This window comes from Carcharhinus amblyrhynchos, chromosome 9 (assembly GCF_965287045.1).
Source record: "Carcharhinus amblyrhynchos chromosome 9, sCarAmb.v2.hapA, whole genome shotgun sequence".
NCBI classification, from domain to species: Eukaryota; Metazoa; Chordata; class Chondrichthyes; order Carcharhiniformes; family Carcharhinidae; genus Carcharhinus; species Carcharhinus amblyrhynchos.
The window spans coordinates 61,835,308-61,862,556 of NC_137332.1; the positions used below are offsets into that span (position 1 = coordinate 61,835,308).

The 27,249-nt window shown below is 41.2% G+C and overlaps 1 protein-coding gene across 3 annotated transcripts in view; it reads right to left on the bottom strand.

Annotated features, from left to right (window-relative positions):
- Window positions 1-5,417: 5,417 nt before the first annotated feature.
- camsap2a (calmodulin regulated spectrin-associated protein family, member 2a) overlaps window positions 5,418-27,249 on the bottom strand; it is a 180,468-nt gene continuing 158,636 nt past the window's right edge. For 2 of the 3 annotated variants that reach the window (XM_080195831.1, XM_080195830.1), the window contains 5 exons: window positions 26,488-26,699; window positions 25,869-25,941; window positions 23,367-23,482; window positions 17,315-17,433; window positions 5,418-16,195 (listed from right to left, as the gene is read on the bottom strand). In XM_080195831.1, coding sequence (XP_080051957.1) covers window positions 15,890-16,195; window positions 17,315-17,433; window positions 23,367-23,482; window positions 25,869-25,941; window positions 26,488-26,699 — 826 coding nt within the window. In that variant the 3' untranslated portion in view covers window positions 5,418-15,889. The remainder of the gene's footprint in view (window positions 16,196-17,314; window positions 17,434-23,366; window positions 23,483-25,868; window positions 25,942-26,487; window positions 26,700-27,249) is intronic. The other variant, XR_013887869.1, reaches the window with a different exon arrangement.

Here is a 27,249-nt window from a genome sequence, read left to right on the forward strand (position 1 = left end):
TCAGAGACAAAAGGGGGCTGCTGGGAGGAGGAAGGGGGGTGAGGAGCGGAGGCCTCAGCCTCTTAATCTGCATAACAGGTTTGAGGTTCTTGCTTCCAGTCTGGAAGAGGACGAGGCAGGTGAGGTTGGTGAGCAAACTGCACACGGTACAGTGATGCAGCAGGACATAGGCAAAGAGAAGGGGAAAAGGAACGTAGTAGTGATTGGAGATAGTGGGGTGAAGAGTATTGACACTGTCCTTTGTCACAATGACAAAGTGCACAGAAGGGTGTGTTGTCTGCCTGGTGCTCGGGTACAGGATGTCGCAGCTGGGCTGCAGAGGAACCTGGAGTGGGAGGGTGAGAACCCGGTCGTTGTAGTACATGTGGGTGCCGGCGACGTAGGCAAAGTGCGGACTGAGGATCTGGGGAGGGAGTATGAGAAGCTGGGAATGGAATTAAAAAGTAGAACCGACAAGGTGGTCGTCTCTGGGCTACTGCCTGAACTGAGTGCAGACGGGCGTAGGGTTGACAGGATAAAGGAAGTGAATGGGTGGCTCAGGGATTGGTGTGGGAGGAATGGGTTCGAATTTATGGGGCATTGGCACCAGTATTGGGGCAGGTGGGACTTGTTCGGGCGGGATGGGGTTGGTCTGAATCGTGCTGGGACCAGAGTGTTGGCGAATCGAGTAAAGAGGACTGTAGACAGGGCTTTAAACTAATTGGGGGGGGGGGGGGGGGTGCGAGGGTAGGTGACGCTACGAGGTCTAAAGTTAAGGATAGGGTACAGGTAAGGGAAGAGGCCGAGGATGTCCCAGTTGGTGGCGTTACGGCAAATAGGGTCCAGGTGAAGGCTGGGATGAAAGCGCTTTATCTGAATGCACGAAGCATTCGGAATAAAGTGGATGAGCTGGTGGCGCAGATCGACACAAATGGATACGATCTGGTGGCCATTACAGAGACGTGGCTGCAAGGTGACAGGGACTGGGAGATGAATGTACAGGGCTCTCAAGTGTTTAGGAAGGATAGGCAGGAGGAAAGAGGGGGTGGCGTAGCTCTGCTGATTAAGGATAGTATCAAGGTGGTAGCAAGGGATGATATCGGAGCCAAAGAGCAGAACGTGGAATCGTTGTGGGTGGAGATTAGGAACAGCAAAGGGAGGAAGACGCTGGTGGGTGTCGTCTATAGGCCCCCGAATAATGATCTGGAGGTGGGGCGGGCTGTTAACACGCAAATAAGTGCGGCGTGCAGGAATGGGACGGCAGTAGTTATGGGAGATTTCAATCTGCATATTGATTGGTCGACCCATGTTGGACGAGGTGGGCTCGAGGAGGAGTTCTTGGAATGCTGCCGGAATAATTTCCTTGAACAGTGTGTGTTGGAGCCGACGAGGGAGCGAGCTATCTTGGATCTGGTGCTATGTAATGAGGCGGGTAGAATTAGGGACCTTGCGGTGAAGGATCCTCTTGGAGAGAGTGATCATTGTATGGTGGAGTTTCTGGTGCAGATGGAGGAGGAGAAAGTGGGTTCCCGGACACGCGTCCTTTGTTTGAATAGAGGGGAGTATGGTAGGATGAGAGAAGAATTGGCGAATGTGGACTGGGGGAGTGCGTTGGAAGGTAGGTCTGCTGAGGAGCAGTGGAGGATCTTTAAGGAGATCTTTCTTGGTGCTCAGCAGAAATTTATTCCGATGGTTAAAAAGGACAGTAGGAAGAGAGGTAATAAGCCGTGGATAACGAAGGAGGTGAAGGAAAGTGTTAAATTAAAAGCGGAGGAATTTAGAGTAGCTAAGAGCAGTGGGCGAGAAGAGGATTGGGAAAGGTTTAAATGTCAACAAAGATTGACAAAGAAGTTGATAAAGGAGGGTAGGAGAAGCTATGAGGCTGGGCTAGCACTTAATATAAAAAAGGATAGCAAGAGTTTTTATAAATATATAAAAAGGAAGAGGCTGGCTAGGGTGAACGTTGGTCCTTTAGAGGATGAGAAAGGGGAGCTAGTGGTAGGGGATGGGGATATGGCTAAGGTCTTGAATAACTTTTTTGTTTCTGTCTTCACGGAGGAGGATGTGAATAATTTGCCGGGTGTTAGCGATGGAAAGGTGGTAGGAATGGAGGGTCTTAATGACATTACTGTTACTAGAGAGGTGGTGCTCGACAGACTGGAGGGGCTGATTGTGGACAAGTCCCCAGGACCGGATGGAATGCATCCGAGGGTTCTGAAAGAAATGGCGGAGGTTATAGTGGATGCCTTGGTGGTTATTTTCCAGACGTCGCTGGATTCCGGGGAAGTGCCGGAAGATTGGAAAACGGCTAATGTTACGCCGTTGTTTAAGAAGGGTGGCAGGCAAAAGGCGGGGAATTATAGGCTGGTTAGTTTAACGTCTGTGGTAGGTAAAATGTTAGAATCCGTCATTAAGGAGGAAATTGCGAGGCATCTTGAAGGGAATTGCTTGATAGGGCGGACGCAACACGGTTTCATTAAAGGGAAGTCGTGTCTGACAAATTTACTGGAGTTCTATGAGGATGTGTCTAGGGCAGTGGATAGAGGAGAGCCGGTGGATGTGGTCTTTCTGGATTTTCAGAAGGCGTTTGACAAGGTACCTCACAAGAGGTTATTGCAGAAGGTCAGGGGACATGGAGTTGGGGGTAGGGTGTTAGCGTGGATAGAGGATTGGTTGTCAAATAGGAGGCAGAGAGTGGGGGTCAATGGGTGCTATTCGGATTGGCAGTTGGTGACTAGTGGGGTGCCCCAGGGGTCGGTGCTGGGGCCTCAGCTATTTACCATTTATATAGATGATCTGGAGGAGGGAACTGAGTGCAGGGTGTCGAAATTTGCTGATGACACCAAGATTGGGGGAAAGGCAAATTGTGCGGAGGGTGTGAAGAGTCTGCAGAAGGATCTAGATAGGCTGGGCGAATGGGCCAGGAAATGGCAAATGGAATTTAATGTTGGCAAGTGTGAGGTGGTCCACTTTGGTAGGAAGAATGGTAGGAAGGACTATTACTTACGGGGCGAAAAACTGCAGCAGGCGACGGTGCAGAGGGACCTCGGGGTCCTTGTGCATGAGTCACAAAAACCCAGCTTGCAGGTGCAGCAGGTGGTCAGGAAGGCGAATGGGATACTGGCCTTCATAGCGAGGGGGATTGAATATAAAAGTAGGGAGGTCTTGCTGCAGCTGTATAGGGCATTGGTGAGGCCGCAGCTGGAGTACTGTGTGCAGTTTTGGGCGCCGCACCTGCGCAAGGATATTTTGGCCCTGGAGGGAGTGCAGAGGAGGTTTACTAGGCTGATACCGGAGTTGAGGGGATTGAGCTATGAGGAGAGGCTGAATAAACTAGGCTTGTACTCGTTAGAGTTTAGAAGAATGAGGGGAGATCTCATTGAGACGTATAAGATGATGAATGGGATGGATAGGATAGAGGTGGAGAGACTCTTCCCGCTCAAAAAAGACAGTAGGACTAGGGGGCACAGCCTCAAGATAAAGGGGAGGCGGTTTAGAACGGAGTTGAGGAGGAACTTCTTCACTCAAAGGGTGGTGAATCTCTGGCATTCTCTGCCCGTTGAAGTGGTGGAGGCTGCCTCGCTAAATATTTTTAAGAAGCGGGTTGATGGGTTCTTGATAAGAGAGGGGATTAAGGGTTATGGGGAGAGGGCGGGAAAGTGGAACTGAGCCACAACAGATCAGCCATGATCTTATTGAATGGCGGGGCAGGCTCGAAGGGCTAGATGGCCTACTCCTGCTCCTATTTCTTATGTTCTTATGAGAATTGAGAGGAACTTTCAGAAGGGAATGGGATAAATACATGAAGTGGAAACAGTTTGTAAAGCTATGGGAAAGGTTAGGGGAAAGGGACTAATTACACAGCCCCCACCAAAGAGTCAGTACAGGCACAGTGGAAACTCTCTTGTTTCCTAACAAAGGATTGTAATGGATATTTGGCACAGAAACAAGTATTTTGATATCATTGCTAATGCAGTCACTGGATCACGTCACTGCACGTGACAGAAAAACCCTGGCCACTCTGATCCAGTTTATATTTTGTATTCCACAAATACATTCCTATTATACAGTTTAAATATAAAATTCTAATTTGATTCCCTACTAATCATCTTTATATATGTTCAATATACATCATATTAAATTATCTAATGGAAAATACTGACATGAGGAGCAGTACAATTTGGGCTTTGAATATCGATGGGAGGCAAGTATGAATTCAGGATTCTGACTGGAAGTTTTGGTCAGGGGTTCATGTGACAGTATTATAATAAAATTAAATTTAACTGGGCAAATTTATTAAAATATTAATTTAATGTTGAACAAATCTAGGTAAGGGAATGCTTCACAAAAGCTGACTCTTAAGGATATTTGACACCAATAACATTTGCTCTCCAAAGAAGACCAAATAATCATCTTCAAAGATGTCATGCTTTATTTACTTTATTTGAAGAAAAATCATCCACAGTACTGGTAACTGCAAACTAAATGATAGCATGACAGAATTAGACAGCACAGCATCTGATAAATGGAAGCAGAGCTCCACTAAAGTGGATTATCAGGTTTGAATACACAATACACTGTACATTTAGCAACAGTGGCTAATGATAAAAATTCATCAACTCTGGCTTTAAACAGCCAAAACTATGAAACAGTCAACCTACATGAAACTCCAAAAGAAACCAAAAGGTTTCGGTAACTGTTGTGGCTGCCAACATTAATTTAGTTGGAGAGCCAAATATATTCTAAAGTCTATAGATATATCCCTGATGAAAGCACCAGTGTTTGTGAAGGGATAGGAAACCATGCTATCCCCAGTGAGCTTTACCAGTAACAATTAGAACTGAACGAAAAAAGGTACAAGTAACTCCAGGGCTTGGACACATTGCGCTTTCCACTCACCACTGTCAGCCATGATACAATTCATAAAAAAGATATCTGACTATAGTATTAAATTGGAATAGTGACTCATTCTGCTTTTTAAACACATGGTACATACATTCTCCAAGTGTACTGTAAATCAAATGTGTGGAAAATGCAGCAGTAATACTGCCCCCTTGAACTCATTGTTCCCAAAATTCCTTATTTACAGCATTTTGATTCGGATACCTGTACTTTTAAATAAAGATGATTATAAAATGAGAGCACTGCCTATAATAAATTATTTGACAAAAGGAAACAATGCACTGGATTTTAAGTTCCTGATGTGCTGGGAAGATGAGGATCAGGGAGCGAGTGGAAAATCCAAAATAAGCGCAACACCTTTGTCAGTGGCTTTTTAACCCACTCGCTGCATTGCCATATTATTTTTGTGTTTCGAAGCCAATTAGCCTGAGTGGGTGTAACGTTGACCTACATAAATTGATTTTAACTTCAGTAATGAAAAGGGACTCTCCAAACATGGCATGTAATGGAATTTTGAATTGGGAGTGCAACAAAAAGAATTGGGAAAATGAGAATCCAGATTGTCAAAGGGCCTCATTTTAGTGGATGCACTGCTGCAGGCTGCAACAGTACAGGTGATAGACCTCCCTATGTTGGAAGAAAACATCTGCTGGTGGACAATGAAGGTGTGGCTGGTGGTTGCCCATGATGTCAGAAGAGGAGTGCCATGCAACATGAGCATTCAAAGCTGAAAGTAGTTTAATGGCCTATGCAGAGTTGGAAAGATGAGTATAATGGCATATCCACTTGAATTCTGATCTGTTTATCACCTCAACCCTCTCAATCTGCCATCTCAAGCTTACTCCAAAACATCACTCCTTACACTAATGCACCCATCCCTCTGTACACTTTGTCACATTCTGATCTGTCCATTCACACTGACCCACATCCTTTTGTAACATGCCTTCCCTCAGTCACCCTCAAAAAATGCTCTCCATTCATTTAATATATACTGTTCACCTGCTGAGGAACTGTGAAAAGGATGTTTGGTTGTTTGAAAGATTGCTTTGTGTTGAGGGATTGGGGAAAGTAGTTTTTGCATGTAGTTGTCAGATAATGAGTTGGTGAAACCCATATGAACCTCAATCATGACGACTTGGCAGCAATGTGTGCCGCTGCTGGTACATTAGCTGCAATATGTCCTACCCTTTCATATGGTTCCATGGAGTTCAGCAGAACCCTAAAGGTAAATACGTTGGGGGTGGTGATGACATTGACAGCCTCTGATCACTCACAGCAGGTCTTGTTCCAGCAGATGGAAGTTTTCTGTAATACAAGTTTTCAGATTTGTCGAGGAAGCTACTCTGCCCTTAGAATCCTTCTGCTCTTGCAGTTTTGATCCCCATTTTTCTTTGGAGGGGCAGATCTGTGAAAGAAAAGGCTGCTGCTATTCCTGGTCATTTTGGTTCCCATTTGAGGTCCGAAGTAATATAGCTTAATGCAGCATTCATGCTGATCTGACAGATCTGAACTCTTAAGTTTCAGACCAGATGTAGAAACTTCCAAAGTTGTCAAAGTAACAATTCAGCACAGGGACTGTTAACAAAGCCTTTTACACAAGTAGGTAAGAAAGCAAACATACTTATTTGCATAGTTCCCTGTCATGTCTTCAGCCTCCTTTAAATGCACTACGTTTTTGGCTTGTTTAAAATGGTGAATTCCAGAAAGCACAAGAAACTCATGAAACAACAGGTGAATTGCAAAAGCCATGATAATAGGTCAATTGCAGACATGTCAATATTGGTATAATTGACCAATTATTGCACAGAAATTGGCAACCCACCCTCTCCCAACAGCTGTTAGATGCAGACGTTGATGAGTTGGAGCGGGCTTCCTGACACACTGTCCCTGCTGTCCATCTCCCAATCCCATGCACTCCTGCACATTAAAATTTAGTTCCAGTATATATAATGGCATATAGGTACAGGCAACTAACACTGTCATGAAGTAGATCAGAATTGGCTACACAGATACCTAATGATGTTAACTAGGGCACCAAATGAGGCTGCACAGGTCGGTCAAGTTGCATTTAGTCAAATGGTCTTAAAAATGCTCCTGAGTGCCTTCCAACACCCACCCATAGAACAATATTGACTCAGAGATCCAAGACCGGGTCACACCAACTCCTCCTTTTCCCAGAAGGAAAAGATGCAGCAAGAAAACTAAGTGATTGTTCGAAATAAAAAACGATGAACAGAAATTATTTTAAGATGTTGCAACCTGCCTTTTTTGCACAACCATATAAACTCTCCGCCTTCTTCCGTTGAGAAAAAGATACAAAGGTCTGAGGAAACATATTAACCAACTTGAGAACAGCTTCTTTCTTGCTGCCTCAGACTTTTGAATGGACTTGCATCATATTAAGTTGATCTTTCCCTACACCCTCGCTATGATTGTAACATTACATTCTGCACTCTCTCCTCCTCTACGACCGGTATGTTTTGTCTGTGTAGTGCGCAAGAAGCAATAGTTTTCACTGTATACTAATACATGTGACAATAATAAATCAAGTTATATTATTTAGATAATGTAAACAGTAAATAAGTTCAAATTCTTGAAGGTATTACTCAAATTGTATTAATAGAACTGAGGATTCTATAAAAACTGTCACTATACAGGACTATTTTAGTAAATCGTCTAATCAGCAAAATATGCCTGACAACGCAAGCTTCTAATTTTTTTTGTACATGTTTTACCATTACAAATTAGTACAGATATTTGTTCATTACATGTAATCATATCTTGTGTGACATGCAAACAGTATTATGAAGTGTCAGCCATTGTAATTTCCCAATATTTAAAGTAAACATAAATCTGTTACTAAGTATTATGACTAAAGTTTTTCACATACAACTGACAAAATATACAGAAACATGATTGCATAAATTAGACTTAAATAATTTTTTTTTAAAAAAGGTTTTGACATTAATTTCAGGCCTTGTAGAGGGATTGGAAGCCTGAGGCTTTGAGCAAACAAAAATTAAACAATCAGCTAGAAAAATGCTGAAGTACATCCTTTGTCTAGCAGGTATAGCACTTTAACTCACGGCAAACATGTAGAACGTATTAGGGCCAAGGTCAAACGGAGGAGAAGAAGAAACACCACAATCACTTAATCACAGATCACATTCCATCTGGACAGTAAGAAAATGAGAGTTTCCCCTTCTGCCGGGTTGTAATCACTGTGGCAACACAATAAGACACATTGAGCACATGCAGTTGCAATGTTACATTTGTTTCACAGCACTCAGACTAAAATTGGGGCTGATAATTACATTATCTGAGGCAATAGGTCAATATTTTTCACTTATCTTACTGCTGGACAAAGAACAAGGCAGCATTTTTTGATTACATAAAAGCCAGTTGTCTCTGTCATAATCTTCAGAACATTAACTAGCCAGAGAACCGGTTTTCTACTCCTATTATCATGCAAAATAGTAGAATATGTTACCCTATGTACAAAAGATAACTGCAAAGTCTCATACAAGATACTGAACAATCTAAAGTGACTTAATTTTCTACTTTAGCCCTATTTGTTTTCATTGATGCTGCAATGTAGATAATTGCCGGTATTTTATGACCTTGCATGGGCAAGGCTCGTAAAATCCCTCCCAGGGCCAATGGAGAATTCCGCTCTGTGAGCCTCACCCGCCCTGGTTCCCGGGCGGGAGTACCGGTAAAATTCCGGCAGATGTCTTGCGACTATTCAGATTAGTGCATTGCAGTGCTCTCGGCATTTAATGTTACCATACTTTAGCCATTTCCTACATTAAAGTAAAATTTTCATTTTAGAACTGAATCTGCTCTAAATGCTGCACGTGTTAGAAAGAACACATAATCAGTGCAATGAAGACACATCCAATCCACCAAGCAGAAAACTAGTTTCTGGCATGACTGAGCTGGACCTGAAAAAAAATTGAAACATTTGCTCTCTGCTCCCTTTCACACAATTTAATAGGCTGAATGTGGGAGAAAAGGGATAGACAGAAAATACTTAATTGAATTGATATAATTATTTTCTCCCACACTAGACAGTAATAACTGTACTTCTCCCTTCCCCCACCCCTTCTCCCAGCCACCCCCTGCCAAATTGAACATTCCTACCCAAATTTATGGTGAAGCTCAGAGAGGTTAGCTGGAATGTGTGTTTCACATTCTGCCAAACCACACTGACAAAAAAACAAATCAGTTAAACCAGTTCAGTTTTAAAATAGACAACTACAAGAAAAGCAGCTAGATAGTGGAGGAAATTTCCAAAGGAACCTTTAAAATGACTAAAGAAGCTAGAAAGAATTTTCTATTGTACCTGCACCTTCTGTCCATTCCTAATTTGTGTATTGTCTTCCATAACTACACAGGAACCCATTACGATACAGATTTGAACATGGGCAGACAAGTAAAATAAAGTCTGAACCTGAGCAAAACTAAGCATTCATTTTTCAGCAAGAATTTCTAGTTGACTAAACTTGGGCAGTGGCAGGTGTAGAGAAGACCATGTTCCTTTTGAAAGCACCAACTTCAATCCCACCCCTTGAGAAGTACAGAGGCATGATAAGAAATATGATGAAAAAGCAAGGCCAACATAAATTTCCTAAAATGTTTTCTGATCAGTTCTGAAATTGTAGCCTTCATTTAAACCTATTCATGCTATAATCAATTTTTATTTTAAAGGACAAATATATCAAAGGAATATATCAGAAAGAGTTTATAGAATGATTTTACGGACATCACAAAAATGCTAACAGTTTTGTCTTGTCCTGTTTGCATTCCCCTTTTTTCTCTGTGAAATGGCAGTTCATGAAAATCAATGCATGCATTTTTAAAGATTAAAACACATAAAACACTGAAGAAACTACTCAAAGTCAGTTAGAAGCTGTTTTGTTCAGCATATGTTTAATAAGTAAAATAGTCCAGGCTGTATTGGCCAACAGCTCAAAATCACATGGTGTAGGAATATATCCACCCAACTCCACATTTTTCCAATGCTGGTAGTAATATCTTATATAATGCAAAAGGCAGGGATTCTGTTAGCGTTTTATACAACCTGCCAGTTTCTTGTGCTGCAGATTAAAATTGGGACAGAACAAAGAGTCAGAAATAAAGAATGCTATTTAATGGTTAGGATGGCATTTCATCTGTTGGTCGGAAAGCTGGTGAGAACCACGTGTCACCTCTTTCAGGGAAGGCCCATCAAACTAAGTGCCCGTCAGCCCTTACTGGGAAACTGGGGGCCTCCCTCGGATCAAGGGCACTGGCAGAAAAGTCCCGCTACAAACACTGTCAACCAAAGGCCAGCCATTCTTCATTGCTTGACAGCACTAGTGGGAGGCAGTGGTTGCTGCTGGTTCTACACTACCTGAGGCCTAGGATCACTGTGGACCCAGACAACATTGAGTGATAGTGGGTATCGGTATGGGCTCGGGCTCGCAGGGTGTGAGGCTGTGAAGGCAGGGTTGGGAGGTGGAGAGGGGTGGTGGGAGAGGGTTTGCAATTAGGCCCCTTCCCCTCCTCGATGTTGGATCTCTTGATCAGACACTTATGAGGTTTCTCCCCTCCCCACCCCACATACCCGAAACCTGCAAGCAAACCTGCTAGGGTTTGCTTTTTAAGTTTCTGGTATGGCAAGTTCCTTGGGCGAATATCAGTGGCAATAGGATAAGGCCCCTAAGTGGACATTAATTGACAGCAGGATGGGAAGTCCATCCAAGGGCCATCTTGGCACAGACTTAAGACTGGGCAGTTGTGTGGATCCCTTCTGCTCAGTTAAATGCACTCCCCACTTCCAAATTCTCCACAGGGTGGGCATGAAATTCTACCTGAAGCCTTTACAATGAGTTCAGACACCGAAAGCACTGCTGAGCCTGCAATATAATGCAGTTGCGATCATTGCATTGCAAAATGTTGGTGTAATTCGCTCAATATGAATTTAAATGCAGTCTCTGTGTTCCCCATTCTTTGTGCTGCTGATATGGCTACCAAGTAATATATGTTAGCTTTAGAAGCAAATTGTTCAATATTTTCTAAACCTGTCACAGGCTGATTTGGTATTTCACATTAGCCTTGAACAGCATTCCTCAACCTGCTAGCAAGTTGGCCTTTTGATCTACTTTAAACTTTTGAATGGTTAGTGGAATAAAACAGCTCTTGAAACAATGTCTAATTTACTGATATGGGTTTTAAGTGAAATACTGCAGAATCGGTACTGAACAAAAAACTATAAAAGTTAAAACATATAAGCAAAATAAGAAAAATAATGGGAAGCAAAGCAGAGAAAAGCTTAAAATTTCTAAGGCTTTTCTTTGAGATACAGTAAAATGTATAGTTTGAAACTGTAAATTTCAGTGATGATACTCTAGATATCTGAAAGATATTAGGTGGAACTTATAGAATTCCATGCTACTGGAATTCCCTGGACCTCCTGGCATGCTGACATTTTAAAAAATGGAAAATAAAGTTATACGGACAATCTAATGATGTTAGTGAACTCCAGCATTTGGTCAAGTCAAGATTCTATCATGCTAGTGCCATTTTAGTACTTGATTTGATTAATGGTAAATTTATCCTTTGTATGGTAAACCTAATGGTAAACAGTTTTTTTTTAATGGATTATTGTGCAATAAATAATGGATTTGCTCAAGATACTCTTTAGAAAAGATAAAAACTGGAAAAAATTGAGTAGCAGATACAAGGCAGTAGCAACACAAATATGAAATTGGCTGAGAAGCAGAAAACACCAAGTAGCAATAAACAGTTGTTTTTTTTGGACTAAAGGAAGGTACACAGCATTGTTCCCAGGAGTCAGTACTACAACCATTTTTTTCATGATATATTAATGACCCAGACTTTGGTGTACAGGGCACAATTTAAAAATTTGCCAATGACACAAAACTTGGAAGCAACATGAACTGTCAGAGAATTAGTGGCAGACTTAGAGAGGACACAAGACAGGCTGGTCGAATGATCATATAGTTGGCAGATGAAATTTAATCCAGAGAAACGTGAATTGATTGATTTTGGTTGGAAATGGAAAGACAATGTAAACTAAAGAGTGCAATTCTATAGAAGTGCACAAGAACATGGAGACATACTTGCACAAATTGGCGAAGGTGACAGCTCAAGTTGAGAAAATTTTTAATAAAGCACACAGGACCCAGGCTTTATAAACAGAGGCTGAGAGCTTGATTTTCTGGCCTCGCCTGCTACTGAAATTGTCTGGTCCTGTGGAAAGTCAATGGATTTTTGGCTGGGCCACCTCATCACCCATGGTGGGACCCACCACAGTAATGACCCCTTATAAAACACAGATTTAGCCTCAAATGGAGTACCATATCCAATACTGGGCACATTCTTTAGGAAGGATATGAACCCATTAGAAACTGATGAGGGATCCAGAGATAAGGAACTGCAGTTACATGAATAGATTGGCAAAATATGGGTTGTTCTCATTACAGAAGGGAAGGTTGAGCAGAAATATAGAGTGCTAAATCATGAGGAGTCTCGACAGAGTAGACAAAGGAAAACTATTCCTTTTAATGGAGGGATTGAAAACCTGAGGAGACAAATCTCAAATGACTGGCAAAAAAAACTAAAGGCAATATGAGAAAACTTTCTCTTTTTAACACAGCAAATGGTCAGGATCTGGAATCAGAGGGTGGTAGAGACAGTTTCAAGTGCGGCTTTCAAAAACGAATTGGATAAGTACCTGAAGATAAAATATTAAGCAGGGCTATGAAGAAAGGACAGGGATGTGGAACTAGCTAAATTGTTCTTGTAGAGAGTTGACATGGGTACAGTTGTTGAATGGCCTCCTTCGATGCTGAAACTATTCTATGATTTCACAAAAACATATGAAGGAGTAAGAAGAGGACAGAAAGTGACCAAAGGGCAGAAACCAGGAATGATCAAAATAGAGAAATGATCACAATAGAGAAAGCAACTGTATGAGTGCACACAGGAGCCTGGGAAAATGTAATGAATAAACTGTCTCAATGAGCACAACAAATGCAGCAGTTTTCAGGTGATCCAATGGACTGCTGCAAAGCCCAAGGGGTGTGAATTTGCATAATATGAACTGTGTGCATTGCACTACTTTCAATCAACATAACTGGTAATATTAGTATGTGCCAGTGTCATCCCACAAAAATGAGGGAGCATACAGCACAATAATAATGGTTTTCGAGAAGAACATGTGAAACAGAAATAATTGCACGGTTTTCATGTACGGGAGTGAACAGAACACAGTTTTTTCAAGCAGCACAACAAAACCTTAAGAGAGCAAAAGTTTAAGACACCACATAAGTCAAAGTGATGACATGCAACAGAGAATGACAGTGCAAGCAAGCACCACAGGGAGAGTATGACAAAGATAACATGTGTGGTGCCATCACTTGTAATTTTGAGTGAGATTAAAGAAAACAGAAAAGTGGGTGCACAGCATCTGACTGAGAAATGAGCCAGAGAATATGGGAGGGGGATGGCAAGTGATACAGGAAGAGGGAAGTCACGGCTAGCGTCACTACAGACAATGGGACTGTATACTGAAGGAAATAGCATGCATCACAAGAAAGGAGTAAGAGGCATCACGATCAAATAGTGCGGCAATTAAAATAGAAGGGAGAAGAAAAGCATAATATGAGAGAAATAGGTTACATGCATTGTCCTAAAATAAAAACAAAACAAGATCTCAATTGTGTAAAGGAACAACATGAGGTATTTAAAAGGTGAGCGGCACAGTAACACAGTGGTCAGCACTGCTGCTTCACAGCTCCAGGGACTTAGGTTCAATTCCTGGCTTGGGTCACCATCTGTGGAGTTTACACATTCTCCTTGTGTCTGCATGGGTTTCCTCCGGGTGCTCCAGTTTCCTCCCACAGTCCAAAGATGTGCAGGTTAGGTTGATTAGCCATGCCAAAATTGCCCCTTAGTGTCCTGAGATGCATAGGTTAGAGGCATTAGCAGGTGTCAGGATATGGGGCTAGGGCCTCGGTGGGATTGTTGTTGGTGCAGACTCGATGGGCCAGATGGCCTCTTTCTGCACTGTAGGGTTTCTATGATGATTCTAATGGGTTGAAGAGAAATAAAATAGGGAGTGGGGATATAGAAAGAAAAGAGAGAACGCAAGTAGCTAGACTTATGTCAGTTCAAGGATGGCTTGATGGCTTGAATTTTGAACTTGGATTTGCTGATAATGACAAAATAAATTTAAAATCTCAAGTATTTTAATAACACTGCGTCATATCCTGGAAGTATAAAAACATGAAAAAAAAGTTCTTAAAAACCAGAGTATACGACAGGTTAAATTTTAGAAACATCTAGATAGCCTGCTCAAAAAATAATTCTATTAAACAAAAACTCTCATGTTCCGTAAGCAAGGACTGTGGACAATAAAATAAAAATTATTTGATAGAACTTTCGCAACACAAATGCAATGTTTTTCAATGTGATTTTTCTTTGGGGCTGTCAGGGTATAGAATGAGAGGGAATGATACCTGGTGCATTATTTCATCAAATCAATTAGCTTTTACAATTTTCAGGAATAATGGGCAAGTATATTGTGCAGTAGAAACACAAGAAAAAAATACTAATGCTAATTATTCAAATAATGCTCTGAGAAATTCTTGAGCAGCTTTTGTAAATAAAAGCTAGTCAGTAATGTGAGATAATGGTTCAGAATGCCGTACACCCAGTTGCTACAATTTGTGGCCTCCAATTCAGTTGGAACACAAAGCTATTACTTACATTTGTCTGAATACAGTTTTATTTTTCCAAAACATTTAAATAAGCAGGAGCATTGCATCTTAACAAAGATAAACTTGCACTTTATTCACCAATGGAATGACTCAGCAAAAAGATGGAATGTGAATTATGCTTCTCTAGCTGCTTAAATTTCATGCTGTTTAAAACAGACACACATGGATCACTAGTCTAAACATAGAATTAAAATGATTTTAAAAATCTTGTTCCTTTCCAATTTCCATAATTTTCTTTATTCAACATCTAATGCCTCGTTATCTCGCTTCAGTACGACTGACCTGGTATCAGAACTTGGCCTCTACGTTCACTCATCACTCACAACATTATTACTATCACTATCCTTTCTTGATGTTCAAGGTACACTGTACCTATTAAGAGGGCATCAAGTAAAACAGCAGAAATTACAGGCAACACCATTCTCTAATGAGACTTGTGTTGCACACGTCAGTAGTGTAGTCAGCAGTAATACTAGGATTGCCAGCACAGATCAGGGTTTTTTTTAACCATATGGTTTAAAAACATCTTAACTACGCCAATGATGCTGTACTCTCTCTGAACACTGAGCAACTAAACTTTTTTGGGTTAATTGCCAATACTGGTACACAACCTGTTTCTAGCAGATATTCTGGAAAATAATGTACCAGTAAAGTAGCCTTGATTAGAGAAAATCACCATAACATGGCACCCTTTTGGATTAATCAGCCATCATCAGCCCCTTTATGCAAATATGGCTAATACTGTAGAATGCTGAATGCATATAAAACACCTACCCTTTAAAATATAGCGTAACAGAATCTTATGGCAGTTGTAAAAACATGAAAAATGTGACTAAGGCAAAAATATTACTTGCTAGTTTAAATATGTAACATTCAGATCCTCCAGTGTACCAAACAATGAGTTATGGTATTGATGTCACATTAATTAACAAGTAGAAAACTACAAGCATGATCAAGGTAAAATCACTTCACAATTAAACGTTTTACCTCTAATTGCAATAGTGACGTCCTTCAATGCCTCGTAATACATACATTCCAGTTGTGCATAATGAAAGCAGAGTTTGGTGTCCAGTTTTCAATTATTGTATATACTAGATCTTTATCAAATCTACAAACATAAGAGTTGCTCTTGGCAACTAGAATACCCCTTCTCCTCATGGAAGTTACGATGAAGTGCAATTGTTTAATGCCATTAAATATTTTCATGATGGCTCTCCTTACTATGACCTTGTTGGGGTGAGCTTTTTGGGTGTGTTGGGTCTTTTATATTGCCACAGATAGCCATGGATGATAATTGCGTCCACACAGGCAGACAACGATTTGGCAGGAATGCGACTAAACTGTTTGCGGTCAGAGTTGTACTTGTAGAGTCCTTCGATCATTTTCTTTCCAATGTTTTTAGGCCCGATTCCTGCCAACTTAATAATTTCTTCGGTTTCTGGACTGTAGGTATAGAGTGAACGGAATTGGCAACCAGCATCCCGGAAAAGAATCAAGAAGTTATTGGCTTCCGAATTTTCCATTTCCTAAAAATATACAAAGCATAGCTGTGATAATTTGGTCATCTTTAACCTAATGAAAGCATATTTTAACTTACTATAGAAACATTTAATTGAACTAATAATTACAAAAGCCAACAATCCACACAGGTAGGTATGGTCTTTGTACTAGGATGAGCTGGTTGATCTCAGCCAGTGTGTTAACAGCAGTGCTACAACAAGACACAGCTGTAGTGCCTCATGTAGATATAGCCTGAGAATTCCATCCAGGCTCACTCATGAAGAATAAACTCTTAATTTAGGTGTTTGGTCACACCAGGTACATGTACCTGCCATGCCTTAATAGTCAATGCAATACAAAAATGCAGACAATTGTAATAAACAATATTAAAATGAATGAATGCAGTCTTTGCTTGTTCATTTGACGTTATCACAGAATCCCTACAGTGCAGAATGAGGCCATTTGGCCCATCAACCCTGCACCAACACAATCCCACCCAGGCCCTATCCCCAAAACCCCATGTATTTGCCCTGCTAATCCTCCTGACACTAGGGGACAATTTAGCATGACCAATCAATCTATCCCCCACATCATAGCAGCTGTTTTCTTTTAACCAAAACAAAACCATCCAGCAACATTATAAAACACATTAACTCAAAAAAGTCATAGAGGAAGTTTATACAATTTTAATTCGAATTATTTGTCAATTTTAGTTATAAGGCTGCATGTATAAAGTTCTGATATAGCAAAAAAATGTTTGCCTTTGCCAGAAAAATGTTCTATCAATACATATAAGGTTTCCTCTGAACTTTGAGTTTGTCCAGTATCATCCCTATGAAGCCATCACAAGTTGAAAAGGACTGTGCACTTAAAGAAATTGCCCGTGTGCTCCACAAAAAAGTTCAGGGGCAATGATGAGCATGTAATATGCTCCACTCACCGTATATGTACTACTACACCAACCACTATAAAAATGAAGGTTTTAAATTAAATGAAAAGCTTCTCATGACTGTTGAGGGTAGACAGCTCAGTTTTGGACTTTGCTGCATTAAATTATGTGATAAATAGCTATTGTCTTTTTGGTTTTTTAAAACAAAGATTGGTTTTGGCAACACTACAGATGATATTAAGAATCCAGATCTTACCGCAAGTATTTTATTCTTCTGATTCTCATTCACTTTTCCAGCCAAACAGCAATGAGAGATTGCATTCTGAATTATATGCTTGTTTGATTTTGCACTGGGTTCCTTGTATAACTTTGGCCCTGTAAACATATGAATGAATGAGAAATACCTACTTCAAAAGAACCACAAATACCAGTGGTTCTTTTGAACCACTATTTTTGTATCAATTAATGAATGTTTTGCTGTATGAGGTTAACATGAAATATGCCCAAACAGTATTTAGCTCCTCAAATTAGTTATCCAATAACCCCATATGAATTACATATACAAAGTTATATCTTATAAAAGGCAAAAGAAATATGATTGTTATAAATATCTGAATGTTCTTTTATAAATTTCTGTCAGCTCTGGAAGTCCCAGCATCAGGATTAATTAAAATTGTCCAATCCAAAGATAAAGATCAGGTTAAGTTCAGCAGAGTAAAATTCTTCCCACAGTCAACAGCCCATGATCCTTTTACAAATCCCATTCTTCAGCTTCCATTGGAGCCACTTCTATCTGGGAAAGGTAACTAATTTCCTTTAGAATTACCTTATTTTTGTGAATGTTCGGGTTGTCAAAAATGGACTTGTAATAACTCTTATTTAAATTCCAGAATGGTCCTGCAAGGGCATAACAGGGAAGAATTTATTTGGGAATTTTTTGACTCCCCTTAATATCCTCCCTTGATGTGAAATATATCCACCCAAAGCTCACTCAAATGGAATTTAAATGTCTGGTATAAATGGGTCAGGATTTTGGCCTAATCTGGTTACAGCCCATATAATTTTTTTTATTTGTTCGTGTAGTGCGGGCATCACTTGGCTAGCATATATTATCCATCCCTAAATGTCCTTGAGAAAATGGTGACAAGTGTCTTTTTAAACCACTATAATCCATTTGATGTTGGTCCACCCAGAATTCTGTTGGGAATGGAGTTCCAGGATCTTGATGCAGTCACAAAGAAAGAATGGTGATATATTTCCAAGACAGGATGGTATGTGGTTCAGATTAAAACTTACATGGTGGTGTTTCCATATATTTGTTGCCCATGTCTTTCTGGGTGATAGAGATCATGTGTTTGGAATGTGCTGTCAAAGGAGTCTTGGGTGTATTGCTGCAGGGCATCTTGTAGATAGTAAATACTGCTGCCACTGTGCATCGGTGGTGAGAGAGTGAACACTGAAGGTGATGAATGGAATGCCGATCAAGTGGGCTGCTTTGTCCTGGATGGTGTTGAGCTTCTCAAGTATTGTTGGAGCCACACTCATTCAGGCAAAGGATGAGTATTCCTTCACACTCCTAACTTGTGCCTTGATTACAGTGGACAGGCTTTGGGAGACAGGAGGTAAGTTACTCTTTGCAGAATTCCCAGCCTCAGTCCAGCTCTTCATTGCAGCCACAGTATTCATATGGCTAGGATACTGATAGAGGATGATTCAGCCAGGTAATGCCTTTGATTGTCAGGAAAAGGTGATCAGATTTTCTCTTGTTGGAGAAGATAATTGCCTGGCACTTGTGTGGTGTGAATGTTTTTTGCCCCTTATTAGCTCAAGCCTGAATATTATTCTGGTCTTGCTGCATATGGATGCAGACCTGAGGAGTTATGAATGGTGCTGAACATTTTGCAATCACCTGCAAACATCTCACTTCTGATTTTATGATGAACTGATTAACAATCCAGCCCAAATTCTTTCCAACTCCAGCAGAAGCAAATAAATTCCCACAAGAAGTTTTAGGCACTCACTGGAAGGCTGTCAACTTGCAGGTAGAAGTGAGTTAACTTATATAAAGCTAGCAGAAATCAGTTTTTTTGTGGGTCTCATAATCAGTCACAGCTCCATTCCGCAACAATTGTTGAGCTAGTCAAATGTGACAATTTGCTTGATGAAAATGCCATCACAATGTGGTGCAAATTGACTGATATATGGAGGCACTGAGCGATAAATTATCAAACCTGCTGTGCAACTTGATGTAAGGCACGCCTGGAAAGTGAGTCTGCAATTTCTCTACAGATATTGAAACTATAGAACTATTGGATTGGCATCACATTCCTGAACCTGGTATTAGCCTAGATTTAAAGATACACTGCATGACTTGAAATGGTTCTATGAAGCCCTCAACACTCTCTACAGATCTCAATCTCTCAGGAGTTCCCCTCTCCTGAGTACAGATGGTACAACTCTCATTACAGAGAAGGCTCAGATCCTGCAGAGATGGGCTGAACACTTTGAAGCCGTCCTTAAACGACTGTCATCTATTCACAATGAGGCAACAGATAGGAGTCCCCAGGTTGCTATCAACAGCACCATGGATGATCCACCAGCAGTAGCCGAAGTCATGAAAGCTGTCAGCCAGCTACCCAGTGGCAAAGCCCCAGGGGCAAATGCCATACCTACAGTGATCTATAAAGCTGCCAGTCCTGCACTTATCGAGGAGCTCACCGAGTTGTTCCAGTCCTTTGGAAGCAAGGATCCATTCCTCAGGAACTTAAGAATGCTTCCATCGTACACCTCTACAAGAGGAAGGGCAATTGGCAAGTATGCAACAACCATCGAGAAATCTCGCTGCTCTCCATCACAGGAAAAACCCTTGCAAGAGTCCTGCTATATCGTCTGGTCACTCACCTGGAGCTGGGCCTGCTTCCAGAGTCATAGTGTGGCTTCTGCAAAGGTCGTGGGACTACTAACATGATTTTTGCTGCGCGCCAACTTCAGGAGAAGTGTCAGGAGCAGAATCGCGAGCTCTACACAACCTTTGTTGACCTCGCGAAAGCCTTCGACACTGTAAGCCGACAAGGCCTGTGGAGGATCATGTCAAAGTTCAGCTGTCCCCCCAAATTCATTCAGATGGTACGCCAGTTCCATGATGGCATGATGGCCAGAGTTCTGGATGGCAGATAATCCTCTGAAGCATTCCCAGTCACCAATGGCATCAAACAGGGCTGTGTGCTCGCACCCACACTGTTCAGCATGTTTACTGCAATGCTGAATGATGCCTTCCAGGACAGTGTTGCTGGAATCAGCCTCAAGTACAAAGTGGATGGGAAGCTCTTCAACCTGAGGAGACTTCAAGCTCTTACCAAAGTCAAGGAGACTGTTCTGAGAGATTTCCACTTTGCCGATGACTGCGCCCTGTATGCTGACTCACAGCCAGAGATGCAAGTCAGTATGGACAAATTTTCCACGGCTTGTGACAACTTTGGACTCACCATCAACATTAAAAAGACAGGAGTCATGTACCTGCCTGCTCCTCATGCACCGTACACAGAACCAATAATCACAGAAACTACAGGCAGTGGACCAGTTCACTTATCTTGGCAGCACCCTCTCCCAAGCAGTGACTATTGATACAGAAGTTAACTGCAGAATAGCAGAGGCAAGTTCTGCTTTTGGTAGACTGCGCTTCATTGTATGGGAACGTCGAGGAATCATCCCAGCAACAAAACTGGATGTCTATAGCACCGCGGTACTCACTAGCTTCCTGTATGCCCATGAAACGTGGACTGTGTATCAAAGACATGCAAGACAACTCAATTTTCACACGACTTGTCTTTGTGGAATTTTACGCACCCATTGGCAAGACAAAGTACCAGACACTGAAGTTCTCTCTAGAGCAAGTCTACCATCAGTCCACACACTGCTGATGAGAGCGCAGACCGGTGGGCAGGTCACGCCATCCATATGTCAGATGATGCATACCCAAGCAGCTCCTTTTTGGGGAACATTCTGCATGGAGGGCAGAAGAAACGTTTCAAAGACACACTCAAGGCCTCCCTGAAGTCGCTTGACATTGACATGACTACTGGGAAACGCTGGCACAAAACCACCCTACGTGGCACTGCCTTATCCACAAAGGCTGTCAAGCTCACAAAGCAAGGTGTATTGCTGAAACAACTTAAGCGCAAGCTGCGCAAGTCCACAGCCACCAGCACAACAACTACAGTATCTAGACAATTCTGTCCAATATGTGCCAGGACATTATGTGCCCAAATTGGCCTCATCAGTCATCTTCAGACACACCGCATCCAGCCTCAAAATGACAATGGTGTCGAGGTCCTCATTGATGATGACGGATGAACAACAACAACCATAAATGTCCAATCGGTCTATAGCAACAAGTTCCAGTTTCCCAGCCTCTCTCCCATGGATGTCCAATTCCCTCTATACCTTCATGCTCACCAGGATGTCTCCACTTCTTGCTCGAATAGAGGTCAGAACAATCCCCATCCTCCACCATTTTTCACATTGAATAATTTCTCCTTTAATTTGTCTCACTTCATTCAAATAAAAGGTGTGGCTATGGGCACCTGTATGGGTTATAGTTATTCCTGTCTCTTTATGGTACGCGGAACATTCCTTGTTTCAGTCCTACTCCAGCCCCCTCCCACAACTCTTTCATCAGTATATCAATGATGTTCAGTGCCACTTCATGTTTTTATTTGGACCTGAAAAATTTTATCAATTTTGCTTCCAATTTCCATTCCTCTCACCATCACATGCTCCATCTCTGACACTTTTCCATTCCTTGACCTCTCTGTCTCCATTTCTGGCGATAGACTGTCCACTAGCAACTATTACAGGTCCACCGACTCCCATACCTACCCCAATTACAGCTCTTCACACTCCACGTCCTGTAAGGACGTGGGACTCCATCCCATTCTTTCAGATCCACTGCATCCAACCCAATAATGCCACTTTCTGAAACGGTGTTGCTAACATGTCTTTCCTCTTCCTCAATCATGGTTTCCTATCCACTGTGGTCAACAGGGCTCTCAACCATGTCTGACTCATCTTGTGCGCCTCTACCCCCACCCCTTACCTTCCCTCCTAGAACCAGGATAAGGTCCCTATTGTCTTCACTTTTCACCGCACCAGCCTCTGCGTTCAAAGGATCATCTTCCACCATTTCCACCACTCCAGCATGATGCCACCAACAAAACACATTTTCCCCTCATTCCCCATCATGATTCAGCAGGGACCACTCCCTTCAGGATACCTGCTTCACTCCTCCATCACTGGAAACACTCACCCTTTTCCCATGGCACTATCCCTTGCAATCACAAAAAGTGCAACACCTGCCCTTTTACTTCCTCCCTGCTCACCATCCAAGGGCTTAAACATTCTTTTCAGAAGAAACAGCTCTTCATACGCAGCTCCTTTAATCTGGTCTATTACATCCGCTGCTCTCAAAGTGATGTATTCTACATTGGTGAAACTAAACACAGACTAGGTGACCGCTTTGCGGAACACCATCAATCCATTTGCAAGCAGGACACATGCTTTCTTGTCACTTGCCACTTCGACACACCATTCTGCTCGTGTCCAGATGTCCATCCTTGACCTTTCTGTCCATCTCTCCCTAACCTCCACCTATCACTGGCCTTCTATTCAGCCCCCACTAGTCCCCCCCACCACCACCAGCACAGTATAAATCTCATCCTATTTCCAGTTTTCTTTATATCTCTGATGAAGAGTCATCCAGACATGAAATGCTGTCAGACATGCTAAGATTTTTCAGCAGTTTCAGTTTCTGTTACAGATTCAAGCATCCCACAGTAATTTGCTTTTATCTTTAACATGATAAATGGATTTGATAGGATTGATGTGAAGAGAGTGTTTCCACTTCTGTGGGAGAATCTAAAAATAAAGTCCATAAATACAAAGTAATTACTGTGAATCCAATATGGGAAATAAAGAGAAATTTATTCACACCAAGAGTGGTTAGAATGTGGCCCTCACTGCCACAGGAAATGACTGAGGCAAATAGATTCGATGCTTTCAAAATAAAACTCAATGAGTACATGAGAGAAAAGGAAATATAATAGTAATCTGAAAGGTTAAGGTAGATGGAATGAGAGAAGACGTGTGTGCAATATAAACAACAGTTGAGCTGAAAGGCTTGTTTCTGAGCTGTTTATGAAGCCTATGAAAGATTCAATCTAGCAATCTGTTTACGTGGGCTCAGCGGGGGAGAATGCAAATAGAAGAGCACCAATTTTAAAGTAATATTTAAGAATATTAGAGAACATTACCTGTGTACTCTGTTGCAGAAGCCACGGAGGAAGTTGTTGAATCATTCTCCCAGTCTTTTTCACCATTGCGATTGACAGAACAACTCGGTGACATGAAACCATCAACTGATTCCGTCCTGTACATTAAATTTTTTTTTTAAAGTGAAATGAAAATTTTTCCATTAATTCAAAAGTTTTATACAATGAATCAGTATGCCAGTTACAATTTGTAATCAACAGACAAATTATCGCAAAGAAAGTTCCTTTGTTCTGAACACTTGATTCCTTGTTCCATCAATGAAATAAGAATTTGCATTTATGCAATGTCTTTCACAACTTCAGGATGTCCAAAATATCTTTTACAGTCAGTGAAGTACTTTTGAAGAAGTCACTGTTGTAATAGTGCAGGAAAATTTGCACGCAACAGGTGCCGAGAAACAGTAACATGAAAATGACCACATATTTAGTTTTACTGATGTTGATAAATGATAAATATTGGTCCAGATACCTGGCATTACTCCTTTGCAGCTCTCCAAAATAATCCTGTGGAATTACTTATGTCCACACAAAAGTGTCAACGGAGATTTAGTTTAATGTCTCATTTCAGGCAATGAGACACTCCTTCTGCACTGCAATGGAGTGACAGCCTAAACTTTGGTGCTCAAGTCTCCGGTGTAAAACGTGAATCCACAACCATCTGACCCTGGAGCTGGATGTAAGATAAATAGGAGATATCACCAGGACCAAGCTGACAGGCCCAGTCCAGTCAAAGGGCCAGAGGGTCTTCGGCGCTGATGAGAACAGGGCAGGGAGGAATGAGAAGTGTGTGTGTGTGTGTGTGTGTGTGTGGGAAGCTTGGGCGAGGAGGAGGGGGCCTCCAATCTAGTGAGAAGTCTCTCAACACCAGGTTAAAGTCCAACAGATTTATTTGGTAGCAAACGCCACTAGCTTTCAGAGCACTGTTCCTTCGTCAGGTAAGTGGGAATTCTGTTCACAAACAGGGCATATAAAGACACAAACTCGATTTACAAAATAATGGTTGGAATACTAATCTTTGCAACTAATCAAATCTTAAAAGGTATAGACAATGTGAGTGGAGATTATTAATATTTTGTAAATTGTCATTATTGTGTAAATTATCATTATTTTGTAAATTAAGTTTGTGTTTTTATATGTCCTATTTGTGAACAGAACTCCCACTTACCTGACAAAGGAGCAGCGCTCCAAAAGCTAGTGGTTTTTGTTACCAAACAAACCTGTTGGACTTTAACCTGGTGTTGTGCGACTTCTTACTGTATTTACCCTAGTCCAATGCCAGCATCTCCACAATATGGACTACAATCTAAACAGGGATCCCCCAACACCACTTTCCCACTCGAAGCCCGGGCATTGTTACCTTCCAAGTTTCCAACCTTTCATCGCCCTCAGCCCATCACCTATGAAATAGTGGTGAAGATGGGAAGGCACAAGGGTTTGCAGCCGTTTGCAAGATGGCAAAGGAGCAAGTGACCAGGCATCCATGGTAATTTACAACCCCACGCCCCCGCACTCTCCCTCCCTTGTACATTGTACGATGTTCAATAAGTTGAACAATAATGGCTTATGTTTATTAACTTTCTAAGCTGTGCCTTAAGAATTTTAAATTTATTTTTCAGTTTCTAAAATAATACAGAACTCAGGAATCTAACTCAAAATGTATTTAACAAGAGTTACTTTTTCTTTTCAAAGATAACAACATAACGTGTATGCTACCAATAGATTGTATTGAAGAAATGTTTGAATCAGATCACTGTCTGATTTTCTATACTTAACACAAGGGTTTCCAAACTGGGGTCCATAGACCAATGCTCTTAGGAAGACAGCCTGAAAGAATGGGGAAATCCTGAGCTAACATACAGGTGAAGCAACTTACTTACAAAACAAATTATGATGAGAGAGGATATTAAACTCTTAGAAATGTACTCAGCCTCAATCCATTCTCAATTGTTAATAACTGTTCACAAATCAAATAATACTGTGAAGTGAGATCATATTCATCATCTATGCATTCTAAATATACCATAGCATGTCTTCTCCTCAGGGGTTAAATCAACATTTCAGTGCAGCATTGTAACTAAAAAAGTTCAGACATAATCTCTTTGCTGAAGAGTTTATACTTATATAGAACCACAGAAAATAGGGGCAGGAATAGACCATTCAGCCCACCAAGCCTGCTCCACCATTCAATATGATCATGCTTGAACCTTAATCAAAATGCCATATTCCTACTTTCTCCCCATGCTACTTGATGCCATTAAAGTCTAAAACAAATCTTTAAAAAATATTCCTTTCACATAGTAAAACACCCCAAAGCACTTTGCAAAAGCATTACCAAACAAAGCTTCATGCTAAAATACACAAGGAGGCCTACAAGTTACTAAATCCTTGCTCATAATTAGCAATCTAAATTTCCAAGTATTTTTCAAAGCTGTGGAATAGCAGTGAACAACAACAAAGTATTTCAACATCAGATATTATTATTACCTGGGAGTTTTTCTTCCTGAATGTACACTGTCAGCATCAGCTGTGTTCAGTGATGCCAAAGATAAACAGGAAGCTGCAAAACAGAGAAAAATAATAAGTTATTCAGAGCAGTTAAGTCTTATGGTTTGCTTCTTTCAAACATTGTTGTTTTTGTGCCAGATAAGTCAGCATCTGTGAGGAGAGAATAGGTAAACTTTTTGGCAAGGAATCCTTTGCTTGAGCAGCCTTCTCTCTTTCTGATACTGATTGGCAGTCTGTGTGTTTCCAGCATACTGAAATCCTCCAGCACTTGCAGGTTTTTGTTTGTATCTCTATTGCTTTCTCAAGCAGTGATAGAAAGTTAAGTAACCGTAAATTGCATTTGATGTAAAACATTTTGAAAATTATTTATCAAAAGTTCAAAGATATGTGGGTTAGGTAGATTGGCCATGGAAAATTGCCACTTAGTTGTCAGGGGAATTAGCAGGGTAAATTAAGTGGGGTTACGGGGATAGGGCTGGGGTAGGATTGTGGTTGGTACAAACTCAATGGACCAAATGGCCTCCTTCTGCACTCAAAAATTCTATGATTCTATGAAACGATTAGCATAGCCTCTTCAAAACAAAACATTTTTGATTACCTGCTGATGACCTGACAGGTGGGTTTGACCCCTCCTCTCGGAAAGATTTAGGGCGAGCCTTTTTGAGTTTCAGACTGGTGGGACGAGGTTTTATCACACTATCCATGTCTTTCATTAGTTTCAGCTGTTTTTTTCTTAGGTATTCCTGTTTAATGAATTCTCTGCGCGATCTTTCATCTTCCTTCTTTTGTCTCTCTTCTTCAGCTTTGAGTCTGTGGGAAATTCAAGGGAAAAGAATAAACAACCTGCATTTACATTGTACCTTCAACAACCGTGGGACATCACAGAAGCATTTCATAGCCAACTGAGTACTTGTGAAGTTCGGTCCCTCTTGTCATGCAGGGAATTGCAGCAGCCAATTTGTGCAATGCAGAGGCCTGTGAAACAGCAGTGAGCTCAACAAGAAGATAATCTTTTTTTTAGTGATGTTAATATCAGAGTAAATGTTGACCAGGACACCAGGGAAAACTCATTGCTCTTGTTAGAATAGTGCCATGGATTTTTAAAGACTATCCAATAGAACTTCAGTTTTGTGTCTCATCTAACAGATGCCAGTTTCAAAAATGCAGCAATCCCTTACAACTACACTGAAATATCAGTCTGCCACTGAGCCAACGCAGAATCATGGCAGTTCAATGACAAATCAGAAATTCCTGGAGTGATTCATTTTACTGCGCATTATTTGTATGGAGCTCAATATATTGAAAGAATGAAAGATTTGCATTTATATAGGGTAGAAAGTATATGGTATATTGTATTTCA